This window comes from Macrotis lagotis, chromosome 2, assembly GCF_037893015.1.
Source record: "Macrotis lagotis isolate mMagLag1 chromosome 2, bilby.v1.9.chrom.fasta, whole genome shotgun sequence".
Lineage (NCBI taxonomy): Eukaryota > Metazoa > Chordata > Mammalia > Peramelemorphia > Peramelidae > Macrotis > Macrotis lagotis.
This window is the reverse complement of record NC_133659.1, coordinates 111,770,310-111,795,051: the sequence shown is the minus strand read 5'-3', so window position 1 is coordinate 111,795,051 and position 24,742 is coordinate 111,770,310. Positions and strand designations below refer to the sequence as shown.

Genomic DNA, 24,742 nt, shown 5'->3' with positions numbered 1-24,742 from the left:
AATGATTGATTTGAGACTGGATCATCCCTCATCTTCTACAGAACTCTACAAATAGTCATAGTACTTAGGAAGCCCCAGGTATCAAAAAATTCAAAGTCCCACAATTTGGGGATAAGTACAGCAAATTTTATCCTCTGAAATGGAAACCAACAAGTTAATAAGAACCAATATAAACGGATGAGATTAGTCAGCTCCAGAAATGATACAATCTAAGAAAATAAATGTGTTGCAGATGAGAATAGGGTATCTCCCAAGCTGGAATCTCAGGATTTGGAACCTAACTCAGCAATGGGATCCCAAAGGGGTATTTAAACCAAATAAACAAATGAATTGATACCTTTAAATTAAATCAATTCATTAGCAAAAAAAATGTTTATATACTAAGAAAAATAAATACTCAATCCCAAAAGGGAGCAGGACTCAGTTCTACTCCAGGGAGTTGTTATATCACTCCTCACTGCCCAATGCATACAGCCTCTTAGTGGATGATCCCATTTGGATTTCTCTCTTTTTTAGTACTTCCCATGCTGCAGTTTGCTAGCTATCACCCCTAGGCTTCTATTATTCTCTCATTTATTTATTCAACAAATATCTATTAAATACCTGCCATGTGAAAAAGGTGCTTGATATACAAAGAAAAAAGCAAGTTCTCAAGAGTTTTCCTTCTATAGAGAAATAGCATGTATAAGACTCAAGTTAAAGTAAATACAAATATTGAGAAAATAATTCTACCATAGAGTCCTAGGAAAAGGAGAAAACTTTATAATGGGGCAATTTAAAAAGGTCTTCTAAGAGCATGTTGTCTAAGCAATGTGTAAGAAGACTGACAAGGAAGGAGTTAAGGTTAAGAATGACTGTGAATGCCATACAGAGTATTTTGTTGTTGTATGATTAAATGGAAAGTTTAGTAAAAACTAACCTGTAAAATTGTTACATAAAAATGAAATATTTTCACCTAGCCCATCAGTTTACACATCGAAGGTGATAAATAAACATTTAATGAGGGCATTACTTCCATAAGAAGTAACTTGGGGGCTAAGTATTCAAGGATATTTAAGGTTCCAAGATGGAAGGAAGGAAGGAAGACATCCCAGGCATGGAAGAAAGCCTATAAAAAGGAATTAATTTGTCTAAAAGACAGAGTAGTGGAGAGCATGCTCTGTGAACTCAAGCAAGTCACTTGCCCTACTCTGAGGCTCAGTTTCTTCATCTCTAAAATGAGAGATGGGATTAAGATCATAGAAGGTAGAATTAAGAAGGGGCTTTAGATATATACCATCAAACTGAATCATTTTATTTTACAGATGAGGAAACTGAGGTTGAAAATGAGTGATTTAATCAAGATCTCCATCATTGTTAAGTGATAGAGCTAGAATCAAATTTCCAAATTTGGATTTTAGAGAGCACTGAGCCTGGAGTTAGGAAGATCTGGATTTATATTCAACCTCAGACATTTGCTAGTTGTGTGAACCTGGAAAAGTTACTTAACATCTATTTACCTCAGTTTTCTCAACTGTAAAATAGAGATAATAATAGTCCCCTCCCTCCCAGGGTTGTGGGAATCAAATGAGACAATATTTTCAAAGTCCTTAGCACAGTGTCTAACTTGTTTGTTGGTTTCCTTTCTTGCTTCCTTAACTGAGATACTTTAGATGGTCATTCATTTATTTGCAGAAATGGATATAATGACTGTTTCCTTCCCTAAAGCTTCGAGATATAAATTATCTCTACTTAGTGAAGGGAAAGAATAATTTGATAGGTGGTCCCCAAGTCTAACCTGAACTGAACTGCACAGAGGATGCCATCATTCTTGGATAACTTAATAGAGGAAGGAAAGATTCAAGAACAGAGATACCCCTTGGCAAGTGAAAAAAGAATATGTCAGGTTTTGGAACAGGTTCAAAGGCAGGAATAGAACAAGTGGATACAGCACAAGTGATTTGGAGCAATTGTGCCTTAGAGGAACAGAAAGGTGGGCGAGGGCACAAGGGAGTGGGCTGAGGAATCCAAAGTAGTCCAGGGCAACCTAGGGAAGGGCTTTGAAGTTAGGGTGAGGATCCTGGACTCGATTCACAGGGCATGAGTAAAGTTTATTTAGTTATTCTCATGGAGGTAGGCTATCCACAAGTTGTGCCTTTTATCTGAGGGTAGCTCTCCTGGGGATCTCAAAAAATAAAAAAAAAAATACCACCACTTCTTCTTATCTTCAAAGAATAAAACCAAATTGAAGACTTGGCAGCACTCTAATATGAAACTCTCATTACTGCCTTAACTTGCCCCTTAATACTGTGGAGGCACTCAAACCTTGGAAGCTTAGTGTAACTTATTGTGGCCTGTCTAGAGGTAGAAAATCATCACTTCTTAGAGCCATAGAACAAGATAATATACCAACTAACAACAAGCAAATTTGAGTTTCCTGAACTAGGAAAGATTACATGAAGGGATCTTATTCAGGTAACCTGAATTTTAACAGCTTAAAAAAGTATACTTTCCATTCAAAGAAATGACTTTATCCCACTGAATCACAAGGGAATGCCTTTTATTCTCTGGAGTCTAGAAAGCTCTAATTAAAGCAACTCTAAGATACCTTTCAGATTGGCTAACATGACAAAAAAGGAAAATGACATCATGCTGGGGTGGATGTGGAAAAAAAGTGGAACACTAATGTACTGTTGGTGGAGTTGTGAATTAGTCTAACCATTCTGAAGAATAATTTGGGTGAAGAACACAGAAAGAGCTATAAAACTGGGCATATCTTTTAACCCAGCAATATAACTACTGAGTCTATATCCCAAAAAAAAGCAAAGGGAAAATAAACCTATTTGAACAAAAATATTTATAGCAACTCTTTTTATGGTTGGAAAGAATTGGAAACTGAGGGATGCCATAAATTTGATTGTCATGGAATACTATTGTGATAAAAAAAATGATTAACAGGGGAGCTAGATGGCACTGGCCCTCAATTCAGGGGAACCTAAGTTCAAATATAATCTCAGATACTTATTAATTACTTAGCTGTATGACCTTGGGGAAGTCACTTACTCCTTTACCTTGCAAAAACAAATCAAAAACAAACAAAATAACTGAAGTGAAGGAACCTTTCAGAAAAACCTGGGAAGACTTAATGAACTCATGAAAAGTGAAGTGAGCAGATCCAGAGGAACATTGTACACAGTATCAGCAATATTATAAGGATACTCAACTATGATACTAATCAAGACAATGATCCAGACAATTCCAAAGCACCTATTATGAAAATGCTATTCACCTTCAGAGAAAGAAGTGGCAAACTCTTGAGTATAGATTAAAACACATTTTTAACTTTCTTTTTCTTGGGGTTTGTGTGCATGTTTTCTTTTGCAACATGACTAATATAGAAATAGGTTTTGCATTACTTCCCATGGTTAATCAATATCCTATTGCTTGCCTTCTCAAAGGGGAGGGGAGGGACAAATAGGTGGAATATAATTTGGAACTTAAATTTTAAATGAATGTTTAAAAATTTCACACTATTGATTAATTTTTCAAACAATAGAAAATAAAGAACAATTTCAATTATATTAGTAGAAAAATTGCTCTGTGTACAAAATACAAGCTACTACAGGAAAATTTAGGGGTTTTTTTAGGTTTTTGTAAGGCAAACAGGGTTAAGTGGCTTGCCCAAGGCCACACAGCTAGGTAATTATTAAGTGTCTGAGACCAGATTTGAACCCAGGTACTCCTGACTCCAGGGCCGGTGCTTTATCCACTGCACCACCTAGCTGCCCCAATTTAGGTTTTAAAAAAGATAAATTAGGAGCTCATTATTTGTATTACTCAATTCTATAGTTTACAATAAACTTTAAAAAGGTCTTTAAATAGCAGCCTCCAGAGGCATTAAAATGTTTGTTTATACTCCATTAATTCTTGCCTCCTAGGGATGCTGTGTAACACAGTGGAAAAGAACTCTTGATCTGATGTCCAAAGATGCTCCATTATTTTACAACCTTTATGAATTTCAGCAAGTCTTTTACTTTTTCTATGCCCTAGTTTCTTCATGTGTAAAATAAGAGGATTAGACTTAATAACCTCAAAAGACTCCTTCCAGTTTTAAATCTGATGATCCTTGAAACAGAAAGATCAGAGAAACATAAAAGTTCAAGAGGTAGTGTCACTAAAGGTCACTGAAGTTGAATCAAAAAATTAGAATAACATTTTTGCAGCAGAGAAGATCTATGTTCAAATTCTAGCATTATTACTTACTTCCTGTATGACCTTGGAATTCAATCTGTCTTTCTGTACTCCATTTTCTCATCTGTCAAATGGAGGGGAGTGAAGAGTGGAGTAGTTGACTTCTGAGGTACCTTTGGGCTCTAGCCATGATCCTATGACCTCTAATACAAAGCTGGAGAACAGCTTCAGTATACAAGAGTTCAGTTTAGAGACAACTTTTCCCACAATGAAAGGTAGGCCCCTTATAAATGAATAAATTTATTTCATAAAGCAAGATATATGTGTTTAAAATTTTCCATCAAGAGAAGAGCTTCTCCTCTGTGGTTTCAATAGTCAGGAGAGAGAAGGGAAGATGCCAGGCATGAAAGCAGTTGATGACATGAATCAGAAAAGGCATCTGGCTCACACCATTCCAGACACTACCCATCCTCACCCCCCCCCTTAACATAATGCACCTTCCAGAAAACACCACAGCTCCAGGATGCTGCCAGAAGCCTGGGGTACAAAGTGTTTGCCCTCATGAGGCCTTAAAAAAAGCAGATGTTGGGAAAAAATGAATAAACTAGATGTGGAACCCAAGTCATATTACATCCAAATATCAGTGTCTTGATATCTCTCCCAGCTACTCAAGTTCCCCTGTCACACACAGCTTTCTCGGCAAGGATAGTCATCCTTAGCTCCTCAAAACCACCAGACTCAAATATGGGAGATATTTCCTGGACTGCAACATATTCTCTCAAAATCATGTTCCCCAAAAGCAGGACCATTTGCCAGGGAGTAGAGAGGAAGGTTGTTGGCCCCAATCTACCTTTGCCCTACAAAAACTCTACTTCAGCTGATCTTGCTTTACTGTTCCCAGAAAGCCCTTCTGGGAGTCAGACTTTATACTTTGCTCATCTTTTTCTCCTCTAGAATGCCCCCTGCCTATCCAAATCCCCACCCATTTTTCAAGGTTCAGTTCATCCTCTGTCTTCTGTGAAGCTTCCTGATGAGTCCAGCACACAGTAATCTCTTTCTCCTCTGCACTCACATGGTATTTTTCTTCTACATTATAGACATAAACATACCAACTTGGGACATTGCTTATATTCTTGTCTATGTAATTAAACAACCTTTTAAAGGTGACAATGGATCTCTGCCTATATCTCTTTGAACACATACAGCACACAATACAGTGTTGTATCATAAATAATCTCAAAGACTATTTGGTGAGTGGAAGGATGGATGGATGGAAGAACAGCTAGGTGGTACAGTGTATAGAGCATTGACCTTGAAGTCAGGAGGATGGGAGTTTGAATCTGAATTCTTACTAGCTGTGTGACCTTGGGTAAGTCACTCAACCCTGATTGTCTCATATCCAGAACTATCTCCAGTAGTTCAGATTCATATCTGGCCACTGAACCCAGGTGGTTCTGAAGGAGAAAGTGAGGGTAGTGACTTAGCACAGCCTCCCCCTCACTCAAATCCAATTCCTGTGCTTATCATGTTATCACCCATCTGATGATATCTCTCCTAGCTACTCAAGTTTCCTGTCACACACAGCTTCTGCAAAAATGGTCTTCTGCAAAAAAAGACAGAGAAACATTATGGATGGATGAGTGAATGAATGAGTGGCAATCATAATGAAGCAAGTGTTTGGGATCCATGAAACAGTTATTTTTCCACAAAGACACAAAGCACTAATGATATGAGCTTTAGGACCCTCTATCCAAAGAATTGATATTGCAGCATCACATTATGAAGTCATCCCATTCTGGACAGGTTCTTTGATGAAAAGCTACAGAGTGAGAGCTGAGAATTGGCAGTATTTCAGGAGGCACATTCCTCTGTCCTGAGGCAACAGGACAAAGTAGTGCCCAAGCCTATTAACTTGAAAATGGAATCAGTGGTAGTTTCCAGAACTTGTTGGATCCTGACCTTCTCCTCTCCTAAATCAAGATTCTCACAACATGCTCAAAAGTGTTTCTTTTCAGATGAAAGTCTCATAATCTAGTCAACCTAAAAAGAGGGTTGTTTTGTTTCTTCCACTGGAAAATGTGATGAAATCTTCTATAACATTTCTGAGTTATGACACCAATTTTTTCTGTTGAATAAAAATAAGCACACACTCAAACTTGTGTTGCTAAGGCAAATGGTTTAAGCCACAGTACCTGAGGGCTTTGTGGTATATTTGCTGCTCAATTTCTATTTTTTAAAAAAAGAAGGTACATGCCAGGCAAATCAAACCAATACCTTACACCAGGCCCCAGTGGAAATAGCTCAAGAACCTGAATCCAAGAGCATTGGGAATAGTAGCACCTCTGACCCTGCTTCCAGTCTAGACCCAGAAGACATTACTAAAAGAAGAATCACTAAGAGAAAGGGAACCCATGTTCCTAGCAACCACCCCCACCAATTGTGGACTAATTGCAATCAATTGTCATAAAGCCCAAGAGCCCCAAAAGGAGCTGTCCTTCCCACACCAACAGATACCCAGTCCAGTTTCTATTATCCCTTCAAGTAACCTCTGTTGAGATGTAACCTAGTAATTATTTCTGTTAGTGCTAAAGCCCCTGCCTTCTCAGCAACAGAACTACTAAAGACTTGGAGAAGAAAGTCCTCACCATCAAATTCCTTGACTTTTTTTGTCAAATGATTCAATATCAGAAACAGATAGAATTTTAGCAATAAAAATGGTATTAAAGAAGAATTACCATCTGCTTTGCCACCAGATCCTAAGGATTATGAGATCTTTCCAGATTGACCTGCAGCTGAAACCTCTCATTGTCTCCTCCATTTGCCTGTGATATTCGTAAGAGCTATTGTATTCCCTAGGACTTAGAAAAGTAATTTCCACACTATGGAATTGCTTTTCTTTTGTTTTTTTTTTAATTCATCATTCATTTTAAATGCCTGTAAAAAGCAGGTAAATGTAATATTTAGACCCAGAGATGTCTAGTTTGGCAGAGGAGTGTTCCACAAAATAACAAAAATATTAAATTAAGGGGCATTTGATTGTATTACAAATAATTTCTTTTCTAGAAAGATTCAAAGCATGGAATCTTTAAGTAGAGAGAACTTAAAATGTATTCACAGAATTTCAATCTACACTTAACTTGTCATGAGAATATTCATAGGATACAGTCAAATGTGCCTTAATGAAAAATCCAAGAGTTCAGAAATACTCTCATGTAAATGTGACCCTTACTTCACTATTATGCAATGAAAAGAGCCCTGGTTGGAAAACAAAGGATTAAACCCCACTTCTGGACCTATTTATCTGTTCACTGGGTTGTTTCTTCCCCAGTTCCCACCACAGAATATACTTCTGGGTACGTATGGAGAGTTTCATTGTTTGTATTTGTATACTGGGCACCAGAGTAGGTTTTAATAAATGACTGCTGATTGACCTATGTAACCCTGGGTAACTTCCCTTCGGTAGGTTTAGCTTCCTCATCTATAAAATTAGTTTGTTGTACTAGATGACCTCCAAGTCACTTCTAGCTCAGGCTCTATGGTTCTATTATCTAATTATACTACATAATAATTTGGTATGAAAAAAGATTAGTAAAGAAGAGAAAGGGATTGCATGTAAATAACTTATAGTAATATTTCTTCAGCATACGTAGTCCCTCTCCCATCACAGAAAACAACACCTCTGTGATAGATACAATAAATGTCAATGATCTGCAGTTCACATAATGATGAGTCTCTCTGCACTTAATTAGAATAACCTCAGACAACAGATTTATATTTGGCCCTAAATCAAGCTTCCTAAATGGCTTTCCTGAAAACCATTTCCTTGGTAGGACTTATCTGAAGATCTGCACCCTGGAATAATCTTTAAGAGCACAGGTACATCTTTATCCCACAAAAACACAGCAAAAGTGGTACTTCTATGGGGCAGCTAGGTGGCACAGTGAATAGAGCACCTGCCCTGTAGTCAGCAACACCTGAGTTCAAATCTGGCCTCAGAAACTTAATAATTACCTAGCTGTATGGCTTTGGGCAAGCCACTTAACCCCATTGCCTAGCAAAAAAAAAAAAAAAAAGAAGAAAAAACTAAAAAAAGTGGTACTTCTAAAAAAGTAAATCATAACTAGATCAATTTCAACCTCTTTCCCAAAAATGGAAACCAACCTATATTTGTTATGATTCAAAGTAGGATTTTTCAATTCTCAAAAGCTGAAAATATCAGAACATTCTTCTTTAGCATTTTTGAAAAGACATGTTATTAGGGTAGATATTTCCATCACCAAAAGAGACTGAAAGAACTCCACATATGAAAAGTTTTTCTTCCCCCAAACAAAAGATTCTGCGACCAAAATAAAACCCCAAGCGATAGACTAGATCGATCTGTGAAAACTATATTCACAGCATCTAGGCAAGGGAAAGGATAATCTCAGTGATATACACAGAAGTATATCTTCAGGCTATATAAAAAACTATTTATTAAATAGTGATGATGCTTGAACAAGCAGCACTAAGTGGCCAACCTTATGGAGAAAAGTTTCTGTAAAATTAATTAGGCTGATCTTCTTACAAGTCAAGAAGCATTTATTTTTAATATTGTTTATTTATTTTGTTAAATAATTCCTAATTACATATAAAAAATCAACATTTTCAAAAATTCTGAGTCTCTCCCACTCCTCCCTTGCCCCTTTAAAAAGCAAGAAATATATCAGACATGTGAAGTCATGCAAAATATATTTCCATATTAGCTATGTTAACAAGAAAAAACATCAAAAAAAGAAGGAAAAAAGAAAGAAAAGAAAAAAATCTAAAGTATGCTTCAACCTGCATTCAGAGGTCATCACTTCTCTCTCCCTGGAAATAGATAACATTTTTAATCATGAGCCCTATGTAACTATCTTGGATCATTGTTTTGATCTGAGTAACTAAGTCTGTTTGCAGTTGGGAATTCTTACATTACTTTTGTTACTATGTACAATATTCTGGGTCTGCTCACTTCTATCATGGGTTTATATGAGACTTCTCAGATTTTTCTAAAATTATCCTGCTCATCATTCCTTATAGTATTCCAGCACAGTCATATATCCATGGCTTCTTCAGCCATTCCACAATTTATGGGAATTCCCTCAATTCCAATTTTTTTCCTACCATGAAAAAAGCTGTTATATTTTTGTACAAATATGTCTATTCTCCCTTTTCTTTGATCTTTGAGATAAAAACCCAGTAGTGGCATTGCTTGGTCAAAAGTGTAGACAGTTTTATTGGGTGAAGTTCCAAATTGTTCTCCAGAATAGTTAGACTAGTTCCCAACTCTACCAACAATACTCATGTCCTAATTTTTTCCATATCCCCTCCAACATTTCTCAATTTCCTTTTCTATTATGTTAGCTAATCTATTGGGAGTTGGGTAGTATCTCAGAGTTGTTTTAATTTGTATTTCTCTAAACAGGAATGATTTAGAGGATTTTTTTCAAGTGACTAATGAGAGCTTTAATTTCTTCTGCTAACTATCTCCTTTGACTATCAACTGGGGAATGATGCTTATTTTTATAAATTGGGCTCAGTTTCCTGTATATTTGAGAAAAGAGACCTTTTTCAGGAAACACTGTAAAAAATTTCCCAGTTTCCCATTTCCTTCTAATTTTGGTTGCACGTTTTGTTTGTACAAAAGTTTTTTTTTTTTTTTATTTCATGTAATTGAAATTACTTGTTTTACTTCCTGTGGTCTTCCCTATCTCCTTTTTTATCATAAACTCTTCCCTCTAGAAGAATCCCATGCTCCTCAAATTTACTTATAACATTACCTTTTATATCTAAATCATTTATTCACTTTGATCCTATCTTGGTATATGGTGTGCAATGCTGATCCCTACTAGTTTCTGCCAAACTCCTTTCCAGTTTTCCCAGAAGTTTTTGTCAAATGAAGAGTTCTTACCCCAAGAAGCATTTATTATTTGCATTATATGCCAGACATTATGTTAAGTACTGGGAATACACATAAAAGCAAAAAGGAAATCATGTCTTAGAACTTACCTTCTAATGGAAGATGACAGCACATAAAAAGGAAATTGAAAAATAAAATAGGAGGAGGAAAGGAAAATTACATTGAAGAAAGAATAAAGAAAGTCTGGAAGAATGAAGACAACAGCCTGGAGAGGAATTGAAGACATGGGCCTGAGTCTTTTTCTTAAAATAGTGGCCCTAGGAAAAGTCAGTTAACCAGAGGAAGAAGCCAAAGGGCTAAGGATGCTTCCAATAAGTCCAGACAAATATTTTGCTACTGGTACCATATCTTACACTTTTCCAGACTGGTAGATCCATAAGAATTCAGGGCTCATTAATACAGTCTTGAATGAACATAGGTAAACTGCACATGATGATATACCAGGAATGAGAAATTTTAACAGAACTATAAATATTTTATAATAGTTGGAAAAAATATTGGGGCCATTGTGTAGCAAAAAAATAGGAGACCAAGAACATGACTCTCTACACAAAGGTAACAAAAGGTGGGCTGACAAGAAATACTGGAAACATAATAAAGGAGCATTTCTTTCTCTATATATTTCCAGTCTTCTTGCATGTTATTCTCCTCTATGTATTCTGTGATTTGATATCACTATCCTCCTTTCTGCTACTCATACAGGACCTTCTATTTCCCAACTTCAGGAATTTTTTTCCCTCCATTCCTGGAACTTTCTCTCTTTCCATATCAGCCTCCTTCCTTGCCTTCAAGTCATAGCTAAAATCTCACCTTCTACAGGAAGCTTTTCCTGATCCCCCTCAATAGTTAGTGCCTTTCTACTAGAGTTAGTTCCAACTTATCCTGTGTATATCTTGCATCCTGTAAATCATCCTGTAATTATTTGCATGCTGTCTTCCCCATTAGACTGTGAGCTTCTTTATATTTTTAGAGCTTAGCATGGTATCTATCACATAACAGATGCTTAATTTGTAGATTTGACTCTCATGCAACAAAAGGGACATTTCATTCTTAATATTGAACAATACACTAATAATAATAATATGGGAAACAAAGGAGATGCAATATATTCAACCAAGAATACAAAGAGAGAATAACAGCCATTCATACATCTCTTACCTTCTTTAATCCTCCAAATAAAGCATCTGTCTCCAGTCCAAACTCTTGGTCCAGTGCCTTTTCATGTTCTGGTAAAAAAGAACATCCATTAATCAGATAACTGGTTAAAGGGAGACAGGTTCAACTTGCCTTGGATGAGCAGAACCTGCTCTATGTTGCTATGTATGTGTGTACATGCGTGCATAAATAAGCATAAATTCTTGCCTGGGTTCAAAAAGTAATTTCAGTAGTATAACATAAGGGAGGCTTGGCTATGCAAAAGTTCACCTGAGGGGCGGCTAGGTGGCACAGTAGACAAAGCTGGAGTCAGGAGTACCTGAATTCAAATGCAGCCTCAGACACTTAATAATTACCTAGCTGTGTGGCCTTGGGCAAGTCACTTAACCCCCTTTGCCTTGCAAAAAAAACCTTAAAAAAAAAAAGTTCACCTGAAACAGAGCCAGGAGTTTTTAATGGACTCCATACCCGACATGAGTCAAGACAAAAGGTTACTGCCAACTTAATACTAAATTCACAATGCATTCAGAACAAGGAAGAAGACAATCCCACTGAACTCTGCTCTTATCAGACCATATCAATCTATAGTCATTTGTTAAATATCTACAATGTGAGGGGCATTGTAGCAGACACTGGGGATAGACACAAAAGTGAATTCATACATATAGAAGTAGATAAAGAATAAATGCAAGAGTTAGAAAACTCTGCATACCTTTTGACTCAGTAATAACACTACTACTAACACTACTGTATCCCAAAGAGATTTTTTTAAGGGGAAAGGTGGGATGGGAAGTTTAAACTAAAGGATTAAACTACTTAGTTTTCCCTAATCTGGAACCACACAGTCATTCAGAGATAGAAGGGACCTCAGTTTCCAGGAGTGATTGGCATATTGTAGCAGGTAATTTGAGAATGGATCATAGAATTATGATTAAGGTCTGTTAAAGGTCATCCTGGTCCAATCTTATTTTACAGATGAGGAAACTGAGTATAAAAGTAGATTGCCCAAGATCAAACAGATTGTAGGTAATAGAACCAGACTTCAAATTCAGGTTTTTCCACTTTGATAACTCCAGAATTTCCTTCCTCTAAAACAGGACTACCTGACTAATCTTACAAAAAAAAAAAAAAAAAAAAAAAAAAAAAAAACAACATCATGGCATTTCCTTCTTCAATTGCCTTAAAGAGTTCCCTACTGTTTCTCAATGCTTGGAAACTAGGTGGTACAATGGACAGACTACCAGACCTGGAATCAGGAAGACTCATCATGAGTTCAAATCTAGCTTTAAACACTTTCTAGCTGTGTGATCCTGGGCAAGTCATTTCACTCTATTTGCCTCAGTCTTCTCATCTCTAAATTGCAGATTGTTCCCAGATTGCATCTCCACCCAGATTACTGCCTGAGAGTATGACTGTATAATTTGAGTCAGAAGTTTTGCTTTTCCAAATTTCCAAGCTTCTGGGTCCTATGCTCATTCCATTAGAGGCTGAAGGAAAGAGATGGTCAAGATGGTGATGATGGTGGTGGTGGTGGTGGTGGTGATCTTAACTGTTTGCCACTTATTGCCTTTTCCCTCTCCATCAGAGTACACTTCAGCTTCAGCTAGGAGAAAATGGCTTGCCTTCCCTAAGAGGTAGCAGTTAGCTATTAAAGGGATTGACTCCCTCTTCACAGGAATGGCTTCGCTGGAAGGGAAGGTTGTGGTTATGAGGGTTGTGGTGATCTGGGTAGTGTAGCAACTTCTCATGGCTCTTGTGCCCAAATGCCTGTTGATGGCAGTTGGTCAGAAACTATTGATGATGGTGATGAGAAAGGTAAGCCCCTTCTCCACACTGAATGAATAAATAAATACCTAGCATGGAATAGAGTTAGTATAGGGGATGGAAAGAGGCAGTTAAGATGATAAAATTAGACTCTATTCCAGTACCTGAGTCAGCAGGCTTCTTTGTTTGAAGCTTTATGAATCCCTAGAACATGAGACACACCCATATTCAAACAAGAGAGCAAAGGCACATTCCAAAGCCAAACAGAAGTTATGTTTGGATTATTGCCAAAGCTTTCCCCTCCAGGAGCAAAGGTTAACACCAAGCTAGACTAACTGTTGAGAATACCACAGAATATAATCTGTCATTTACTGGGGTAAAGCCCTCATTCTTCTAAGGAAAGTAGGGATGAGGGTCAGAAGACATTTTCACAGGGAAGTTTAGAATGTATCCTTCCATATAAACTTGAACCATCTTCTTTCTCAAATGTACATCCCAGACATCTGGGCTAGACATCTCAAAAAAATGGTACTCGGTGATAGCAGAGGTCCAACCCCTAGAAAATCCTTGTCTAAAAACTACACCAAAATAAAATATTTTGTGAAAATAAGTCTCCACCTTCTTCCTAGAGTTTCTCTTCCTAGAGTTTATCTCTTTTCCCTACAAATTCACAGATTTTAGAGCCAAAGCCTCAAATGAAATAAGCTGAACCAGCTCACAAAATCCAATTATTAAATTACCTATGTGAGCATTTATACTTTTATACAAATGCTACAAATCAAGGTCTGATTTATTGTTTTGCTGATTGTCTAGACTTAAGAAGGTCATTAAGAAAATGTTAATAATGCAGATTAAACTAAAAAATATATTATGGGGTTTCCCTGTAAGCCCATTGTTAAATATTTACTAGTATGCTCTCAAGTCCAAGGAATAACACTTTCTATTTAAAAAACAAACAACTTTCGTTTGTGTACACCTTTGATAGTCTGGTGAAACCTATGGACTCCTTTATAGAAACATGTGTTATTAGTTTTTAAAATTTATTTTTTCCAATTACATACAAAGATAGTTTTCTACATTCATCCTTTTGCAAGTTTTTAAATTCCACAATTTTTCTACCATCCTCCCTTTCCTCTCCCCTTTCCATAGCAGCAAACAATCTTATATAGGCTGTGCATGTAAAATCATGTTCAACATATTTCCATATTAGTCACGTAAAAGAAGAATTAGAACTGGGAGGGGGAGAGTGAAAGTCATGAGAAAGGAAAAAAAACATAAATTAAAAAGAAATTTTTAAAAAGTGAACATAGTATGCTTTTCTCTTCATTCAAACTCCATAGTTTGTTTTTTTCCTCTGAATGTGGATGGCATTTTCCAGAGCAGGTCTCTCAGGATTGTCCTTGATCACTAAACTGCTACCTTCATCATGGTTGATATTTCATAATGTTGTTGTCCATATGCATAAAGTTCTTCTGATTCTACTCACTCTATTCAGCATCAGCTCATCCAAGTCTTTCCATGCTTTTCCAAAATCCAGTCACTCATGATTTCTTACAGAACAATAGAATTCCATCAAATTCAAATATCATAACTTTTTCAGTCACCCCTTCAATTGATGGGTATCTCCTCAGTTTCCAATTCTTTGCCACCACAAAAAAAAGCTATAAATATTTTTGTACATGTGGATCTCCCCCCCCCCACATTTTATAGTAGCTTTTGGATACAGAGCTGGTAGTGGTATATGCAGTTTGATTGTCCTTCGGTCATAGTTTCAAATTGCTCTCCAGAATGATTGGATCAGTTTACAACTTCATCACAGTGCATTAGTGTCCCAGTTTTCCACATCTTCTCTAACACTGATCATTTCCCTTTTTTGTTATTTTAGACAAACTGATAGATACGATGTGGTATCTTGGAGTTATTTTAATTTACATTTCTCTAACCAAAAATTATTTAGAGATTTTTCCTGACTATAGATATCCTTAATTTCTTAATCTAAAAATTGTCTGATCATATTCTTTGACTATTTATCAATTGAAAAATGAATTGTACTCTTATAAATTTGACTCAGTTCACTGTAGAAATGAGTCCTTTATCAGAAACACTAGATGTGAAAATTATTTCCCAATTTTCTGCATTCCTTCTGGTCTTGGTTACATTGGTTTTGTTTGTGCAAAACCTTTTTAATTTAATGTAGTCAAAATTGTTTGGTCATAAACTCCTTCCCTTTCCTTAGATCTTCCAGATAAACTATTCCCTGTACTCCTAATTGGCTATGGGATTACCCTTTATATCTAAATCCTGTACCCATTTCGACCTTAACTTGGTATATAGGATATGAGATCAGAAACAAGTTTTTAATGCCCACAGTTAATAAGGTGACAAAATGGTTATCCCTGGGTCTGGAGTCAAGAAGAAGAGAGTTCAAATCCTGCTTTAGACACACTGTTAAGTCATGTGACCCTGGACAAATCAATTAAATTCTCTGTTTCTTCAGTTGTAAAATAAAGATAATATTAGCATTTTCGACCTAGGACTGTTGTGAGAATCAAATGAGATCATTGTAAAGTGGTCAGCAGAATATCTGATGCATAGTTAAAGTTTGATAAATGCTTTCTCCCCTTTCTAAATACATTAAAGACATAGGACAACAAAGGAAACATTTATATTAAAATATAGTTATATTGGTTTATTAAAACACAACTGAAAATATTTAACAGCTAACTAGAATTTACATAGCATTTTAAGGTCAGCAACATGCTTTGCAAATATCTCTTTATCCTAATGATAACTTTGGGAGGTAGGTACTATTATTTCCATTTTACAGACAAGGAAACCAAGGTAGTTAGAGTTAAGTGATTTGCCCAAGGTCACACGAGCTAGAAAGTGTCCTGGATCCCAGGTGAAGAACTCTTACCTAGTCCCACCCCTCATTTTATATAGGGGTAAACTGAGACCAACAAAAGAGAAAGTGACATAGGTATCAAGTAACAGAGCCAAGATCAAGTCTTCTGATTCCAAATCCAGTGCTCTCCAAAGTACCCTGCTGCCCTCCCCTAGATGCAGCATCCACAATGTGCCAGTGTCTGTATCCAATTAATACAAGGTTATGATGATAGCAAACATCAAATATATAGTGCAATCATAACTTATAGAATCGTGTTATTGTTTTTTAAATTTATTTTTAAATTTATTTTTTCCAATTACATAAAAATAGTTTTCTACATTCATCCTTTTGCAAGCTTTTTATATCTGGGACTACAGCTAATTAGAAGAGTTTGAATAATTTCAATTTAGGTTTTCAAAATCCAGATTTGCCCAAATTGTTATTAGAGGAATGTTCATAAATTGGCACACATTCTTTGATGCAACACATTTTGGGGAGATACTATATAATATATACTATATAATACCACCATTCCCTTTCTTTCCCTAAAACATTCAAACATCAAAAAAGCAAGAGAATTATCAACACTCTAAAGAAAAAAACTATGACATCATAAAGAAAAACAAATCTGACCAATGCCATTACCAACCATGCCTCCAGAAGACCAATGATAAACATGTTTTTCAGTTCTTAGTGGAGAAAGAAATTTGATACATAAGACATACATTTTTAATATGGTTAATGCATGGATTTGTTTATCCTGACAACATGCATTTGTTAGAAGAATTTTTCCCTAATTTTTTGAAATCAGAGTTTTTGATGCTTTTTTTTTGAAAGTCACTTTTTTGAAACACTTTTTTGAAAGTTTCTATATACTTAGTTTCTATATACTAAGCAGTATGATAAGTACTAGAGTTTATATTCTAATGATAAAGAAAACACATGAAAAGAAGCCAAAAAAGGTGGGTAGGAGAGAGAGAGGGGGAAATAAGAAGGTACTTCCTTAGGAGCATGGTTAAGGAAAAAATTCTAAGAGAAGCAGATCCAAGAGAAAAATGAAGGATGCATAGAAAAGAAACAAGGGCACTTCAGAGACATACCCAGACAAGCACAGTTTATAACTGTGTTGAAACTTTGAAACAAATGGCTTTAAAAAAAAAACATACAAACTATACATTTCACATGAAAAATTTTCAATTTATTCCTAATCCTTAAAGGCATAGCAAAGAATCCAAAGACATCTTAAAAGGAAAATGGAAAGACCTAAGGGAGCCCTAACTTCTAACTAAAGATCCAGCAAGTAGTCTACAGGATGAGTCTGGAACGTATCCTCTGTATCTGCAATGCCCATAGAGGGCAGCATTCCATAAATATCTCTAGTTAATTGGTTAAACAGCCACCTCCTGTCAAGTGTCTTCCATTCTATTTAATGATGATACAAATATAGTCAATTCAATGTTTTTAATTGGTTCCCAAAAAACTAGAATTAGAAAAAGAAAAGGTTTCCTGGAAGAGAAAGTGGTATTGAGTCTATACCCTGAAGAGATGATGAAAAAGGGTAAAAAACATCACTTGTACAAAAATATTCATAGCAGCCCTGTTTGTGGTGGCAAAGAATTGGAAATCAAGTAAATGTCCTTTAATTGGGGAATGGCTTAACAAACTGTGGTATATGTATGTCATGGAACATTATTATTCTATTAGAAACCAGGAGGGACAGGAATTCAGGGAAGCCTGGAGGGATTTGTATGAACTGAACAAGATGAGCAGAACCAGAAAAACATTGTAATATCAACATGGGGGTGGATGATCAACCCTGATGGACTTGCTCATTCCATCAATGCAACAATCAGGGACAATTTGGGGCTGTCTGCAATAGAGAATACCATCTATAGCCAGAGAAGGAACTGTGGAGTTTGAACAAAGACCAAGGACTATTAACTTTAATTTAGAAAAAAAAAACTGTTATCTTATTGTCTGATCTTGCTATATCTTATCTTTCTTCCCTAAGGATATGAGTTCTCTCTCATCACATTCAATTTGGATCAATGTATATCATGGAAACAATATAAAGACTGGCAAATTGTCTTCTGTGGGGGGCAAGGGGAGGGAAGTAAGAGTAGGGGAACAATTGTAAAAACAAAAATAAATAAAATCTTTAAAAAAAAAAAGAAGAAAGGGGCAGCTAGGGTTGCATAGTGGATAAAGCACCAGCCCTGGAGTCAGGAGTACCTGAGTTCAAATCCGGCCTCAGACACTTAATAATGACCTAGCTGTGTGGCCCATAAAAAAATAAAAAATAAAAAAGGAAGAAAAAGTGATAAATCTTATACAAAAAATAAAATCCTTGAACACTGAAAATATTGAACAGAAATCAATGATTTCAAGTCAGGAAACCCTGAGAAGACAGATTATCTTTGACACTTGTTAAATTTATATTAAAATCACTTCTCTGAGCCTTAGCCAACTCTAGAACAGAGTATAACAGATTCTCATAAAGAAGGAATCTGAAGATCCTTGACATATAATATTACATTTCTTTCTTTCTTCTCTTTTTTAATGTTATTTTATTTTTTCCAATTACATGCAAAGATAATTTTCAACATTCATCTTTTTGTAAGCTTTTGAGTTCCATTTTTCTACCTCCCTCCCTTCCCCTCTCCTCATGATGTCAAATAATCCAATATAGGTTATACATGTACAATCGGTATAATAACTTTTTTTTTAGGTTTTTGCAAGACAAATGGGGTTAAGTGGCTTGCCCAAGGCCACACAGCTAGGTCATTATTAAGTGTCTGAGGCTGGATTTGAACCCAGGTACTCCTGACTCCAAGGACTGTGCCTTATCCACTTTCTCCACTTTATCCACTACACCACCTAGCCACCCCTTTTCAATGATCAATGAGTTACTATTCTACTAAAGAAAATGAACGTTAGTTTGAGTATTCTTTTTATAAATAAAGTCAGAAGACATTCTAAAATAGTTTTGGCTAGGGGAGCTAAGTGCTGTAATGGATAAAGCACCAGCCCTGGAGTCAGGAGTACCTGGGTTCAAATCCAGCCTCAGACACTTAATAATGACCTAGCTGTGTGGCCTAGGGCAAGCCACTTTAACCCCGTTTGCCTTACAAAAACCTAAAAAAAATAAAAAAATAAAAAATAGCTTTGGCTAAACAGAACATTGAGTTCTCCTTGTAGAGATCAGAAAAGGGAGCTGGCAAGGACCTAAGCCACAAGAAATAATTTCATGGGCATTTGATCATCTCACTGGCAAGAAGACTGTCAAAGAAATAACTACTTGGGAGCAAGAATTACCTTTTACCTTTCTTTGTATTCCCAGAACATATTAGGTGCTTAATAAACCATCAGAATATTCAAGTATGAAACTTCTAAATAGTACTTTCATCAATAAAAACATCGGAATTCTGAGCAAGTGGATAACATCACAAAAATTAAACCTGACTATCTACATAGATAGACACTAACAGTTTACTCCCATTTGGGGAGTAGCTGTCATCTGTGAGCAGGTGGATCACTAAGTGGTTAAAAGAAAATTCAATATCAATTTCAAATTAAAATAAATGATTAAGATGAGAAGACACTCTGTCAGATTGCAGCAGTGTTTAATTAAGCCATCAACTCTGAAAAAAATGACAAATACACAAAGACCAAGATTCTACCATCATTTCTTAGAGAGTTCTAACCCATGCAAAACAACAGTGAGAAACTGTTTTAGACACATATATTTAATGTAGTTTCCAAACAGAATGATAGGGCAACTAAGGTCCACATTGCTTTAGAATATGTTCTCAAAAGCAAAGTAAAAATACTGAAGGGCAAGGCACAGATTGTAAGCAGTGTTACCTTATAAAATAGCACAAAGTAACTCTGGGTTGAGGGACAGCTACTTGGCACAATGGATAAAGTTGCTGAGCCTGGAATTAGGAAGGGTAAGTTTAGATCTAACTTCAGACATTTACTGGCTGTATGACCCTGGGCAAGTCACTTAACTCTGTTTGCCTCAGTTTCCTCATTCTTAAAATGAGTTAGAGATGGAAATTGCAAACTCCTCCAATAGCTTTGCCAAGAAAATCCCAGATGGGGTCACCAACAATCAGATATAACTGGAAATGACTGAACAACAATAAGAGTCAAAGTGGTTCAATATCAACTAAATCAGATCTTTTTAAGAGTAATTATAGACGAAACAACAAATAAATGTGAAATGGCATAAATCTGGTGACATTTCTACAGCAATCTCTCACCAGAGATAAGAGTAGAGCCCTCTCTGTCACTACCCTGACCACTGAACTGTGTGAGTGGAAATTAATTTTAATGCTGTATTATTTGATTATTTTAAAAAGTGTAAGAGTCACTGTTCTGTAAAAAGGTTAACTTAAAGAGAAGCCCCTCACCTACTATGGGATATCAAAAAAAGATTCCAGCTCTGCTCAAAACACCTGGGCAGGACCCCACTCAACTAGGAAATTTGATTCTATTTAGGGTATGAAAGGGGTCCAGTCTGGGTGTGTTCTCTCTCTCTTTAGTGAAAGAACTCCTATCATTGATCCCCTTTGTTAGAGCTTAGGGGGATCCAGTCCACATAGAAGAAACCAAATAGGAAAGAACCTGGTTGGGGTACACAATTGTTAGGGAGCTCAAAACTCATGATATTCTCAGTTGACCTCCCATCCCCTCAACAATGTGATCATGGGAAAGAATTTCTAGCCCATCTCCTCATTAAATACCCACCAATCAGAGTTCACTTTCATTTTTCAGAAGAGTTCTCTGTCAAAAGACACAGATTTGATTTAAGATATTCAGAGTCTCCCTTGTCATCTTTTACCAAGAGAAACCATCAACCATGAATGTCTTGATTATTGGCTAGTCTAATAGATTATTAATAACTGGAAACTTTATCTCTTGGGGGTTTTATTTGTAAGAGTAATCAATAATAGTACTTAGGAAAATAAGTTCAACCTGTGAACAAGGTGGAACTATAGGCTAATGTCATTATGTAATTAGGTGGATTCAGAACTAGCTAACCTGTCTCAAAAAGTGATCTCTAATAGTTCAATTTGGAGAAAGCTCACTAGGAAAAGACCCTAACTTTTTTAATCAATGATCTGGCTAAGGCAAAAAAAATAAAAATATCTTACAATTTACATCAGGTTTTAAGGTTCACAAAGCCTAGGTCTTCCTGACATAGAGTTTAACATCTCATTCACTATACCATGTCACCTCTCTCATTCAGTAAATGGATGACATTCTTACAAATTTGTTGATGACACAACAGTGAGAGGGAAAGATTATACGACAAATGATTCAGGATCTAAAACTATCTTGACAGACCAGAATGTTGAATGTCAGGTCAAAAGTGATCAGATGAAATTCAATAAAAATGAATGGAAAGTCTTGGGCCTGGGTTTCATGATTCACTCACTGTACAAGACAGGAGAAGCAGAATTAGATGGCAGTTCATCTGAAAGAACATGGGAATTTTAATTGACTTTATAAGTCAACAGTGTAATGTAGCAATCTTAAGCTCAATTAAGAGGAGCACAGCAGTCAGAACTAGATAGATGATGTTTTTGCTGACTGAATATGAAGACTATACACATATATATATATTTATATATATATACATATTTATATATATATATGTATGTATGTATGTATAGTGTCATTTTTAGGACAGCACTGACAAACTAGTCATGGGCTACAAGCAGGACAACTGGAATGGTGAGGAGACTTAAGGTCATGTGTCATAAGAGGATCAATTTAAAAACTAGTTAGCCCAAAGACAGAAAGACTTAAAAGGAAAAGCATAAAAGAAGTCTTCAAGTAACTGATAGGCTGACCTGTAGCAAAGAGATTAGATCTAAGTTTCAGAGAAAGAAAGGATTTCAAAAGCTTTCTAATCCAATATGTTCAATTTATAATTGATGAAACTGAAGTAGGGAAAGGTTAAGTTACTGGCCCAACATCAGAGGTAGGATCTGAACTTAGGTCCTCTGACTCTGAATCCATCTCCCTTGGTCCCCCAAGGCAGAACTAGAAAAATAAGGTTAAGATGAAGAGAGGTAGGTTGAGATGGAAGAAAAAAAATTCCTAACCATTAGAGTTTCCTAAGTGGAGTGGATAAACTTGAGAAAAAAGTAGTGAGTTTCAGGCTTCACTTGCAGACTTTAAGTAAGAGAGATGATCACTTGCCCCATATGTGGCAGAGGGGATTTTTATTAGGGTACAGGCTGAACTCCATGGCTTTTTAGTTCCCTTCCAATTCTGAAACTGTGAGTTGAGTCAGTGATTCTCACTCTGGGAAAATAACTGGATCTGACCAAATAACACACAGGATCTATGCTCGGAGTGAAACAATTTTAAAAGGATTCAAGAATCACGTTTCAATATATTTCAAAAGAAGAAGGGGACAGGGCAGCAAGATGGTGCAGGAGATAGAGCACCAGTCTTAGAGTCAGGAGAACGCGAGTTTATATCTGGTCTCAGACACTTAAAACTTATTTAGCTATGTGACCTTAACCCCATTGCCTTACAAAATTTTTTTTAAAAAGACAGAGAAGGGGATTCCAGAAAAGTGGAAAATATCACAAACAATATATTCTGTTTAAAAAATAATTAAAAAGACATTAGCAAACATTAAATTGTCAGCTTCTTCATCTTTAGAAAATCTTTATGAGGTTCATCTGTATGTGCATCAAGGGTTTTTCTTCATAAAAAAAACATAGAAGGAACAGCCATCTTTTACGTCAACAATTTTCTATAGCAGACCTCATCTTCACAGTCACTCATATGATTGTGAGTATCATTTATATAGGACTGAATGGTATATAAACTGTCATTTATAGATCCCATAATTTCAATTTTTCATGCATTTGACTTGGCAGAATAAAATGCAGCTTAAAGGTTACTCATAAGCAATGTATTTCCCATCCATATACATATATATATATATACATATATATATATATATATATATATATATATACATATTACCACTACTGGGTCTATACCCTGAAGAGATGGTGAAAAGGGGTAAAAACATCACTTGTACAAAAATATTCATAACAGCTCTGTTTGTGGTGGCAAAGAATTAGAATTAGAACATCAATTAGAATTAGAAATAAAGTAAATGTCCTTGTCAAGTAAATGAGGGATGGCTTAGTAAACTGTGGCATATATATGTCATGGAACACTATTGTTCTATTAGAAACCAGGAGGGATGGGAATTCAGGGAAGCCTGGAAGGATTTGCATGAACTGATGCTGAGCAAGATGAGCAGAACCAGAAAATCACTGTATACCCTAACAGCAACATGGGGGTGATGATCAACCTTGATGGACTCGTTCATTCCATCAGTGCAACAATCAGGGACGATTTGGGGCTGTCTGCAATGGAGAATACCATCTGTATCCAGAGAATGAACTGTGGAGTTTGAACAAAGACCAAGGACTATTAACTTTAATTTAGAAAGAAAAACTGATATCTTATTGTCTGATCTTGCTATCACTTATACTTTGTTTCTTCCTTAAGGATATGATTTCTCTCTCATCATATTCAATTTGGATCAGTGTATACCATGGAAACAATGTAAAGACTGGCAAATTGCCTTATGTGGGGGGGGGAAGTAAGATTAGGGGAAAAATTGTAAAACTCAAAATAAATAAAATCTTTAAAATATATATATTTGAGTTCTATGCAAGATTTGGTGTCAGAATAAAAATTTTATAAGAGCAAAGATTTAAGTCTGGAAGGAGCTCAAAAGATCATGTACTTCAAACTATTCATTTTACAACTTGGGAAAAGGGAACCATCTTAGGTAAAATGACTTGCCCAAGGTCATAACAGGTAGCAAGGTACAGAGGAAGAATATGCCCAGTTAATTAACTTTGCTGAACAAGCTACTACATATTAGCCACAAGTGAAGTATAAAACAGGGCTTTGTATGTTTATCTCCACTGTTTCCCAATGTCATGTAGAACCATCCTTCACAAAGTCAAATAGAAAATTATTCCCCTAGCTATGGAAAGGAAAGTGTTTCTGCTTTACAGGTGACATTTGTGCTATAACATTTCCTCAATAAAATCAATTGCAATCAGAAGAGATCAGTCTTTATCTTTGCTAAAAACAAATTTGATAAAAATTCTCAAATCGCAACACAGTTTGTACTAAATCACTAAATCAATCCACCAGAGTCTGAATATCTAGCAATATATGTATTTTGTGCAATAAGCTAAACCCAAAATTGAATACAAAGAGAGCAGCATGGACTTTATTTATGAAACTATCTCCCAGTGCTTTCATTGTTCCCAGGCAATGTTCCCAAAAGACAATCTTCTTAATATATAAATACCTTTCTGGTGATACCATATAGTTGAACATCATGGAACAAACACTATGACCTCTAAAAAGTCAAACTGCAAGAGACCCAGGAAGCAATGATGAACCACAATAGATGTAATCATACAGTATATGAATAATGATGACCTGAACATGAGACAAGACATAGGAAATGCATCATTCCATGTGCATCAGAAAATAAGAATGAGGAATAAAAACAGACAGAATCCATTACTCTATATGTCATAGCCAACCAAATTCAATAAAAAAGCTATCTACATTCACCGCCTCCAACTTCTGCTTTCTCTCTCTCTCTCATTATGGTTTGGCCTTCCAACCTCATCTTTCAACTGAAACTTGTTTATCCTGCTTCCCACCCTCTCCTCCTGGATACATTCTCCTCTCTGAATTTTCTTGATATTACATTCTCCCAGTTCTCCTCTACCTCCTTCTCATTCTCCTTTGCCCTA

General features: G+C 36.0%; 1 protein-coding gene across 1 annotated transcript in view; it reads right to left on the bottom strand.

Moving 5' to 3' along the window:
• Window positions 1-24,742, bottom strand: part of HHAT (hedgehog acyltransferase) — a 505,442-nt gene that overhangs the window by 458,179 nt on the left and 22,521 nt on the right. Inside the window, exon 3 of the mRNA XM_074222592.1 lies at window positions 11,267-11,334. Within this exon, the coding sequence (XP_074078693.1) occupies window positions 11,267-11,334 (68 nt within the window). The remainder of the gene's footprint in view (window positions 1-11,266; window positions 11,335-24,742) is intronic.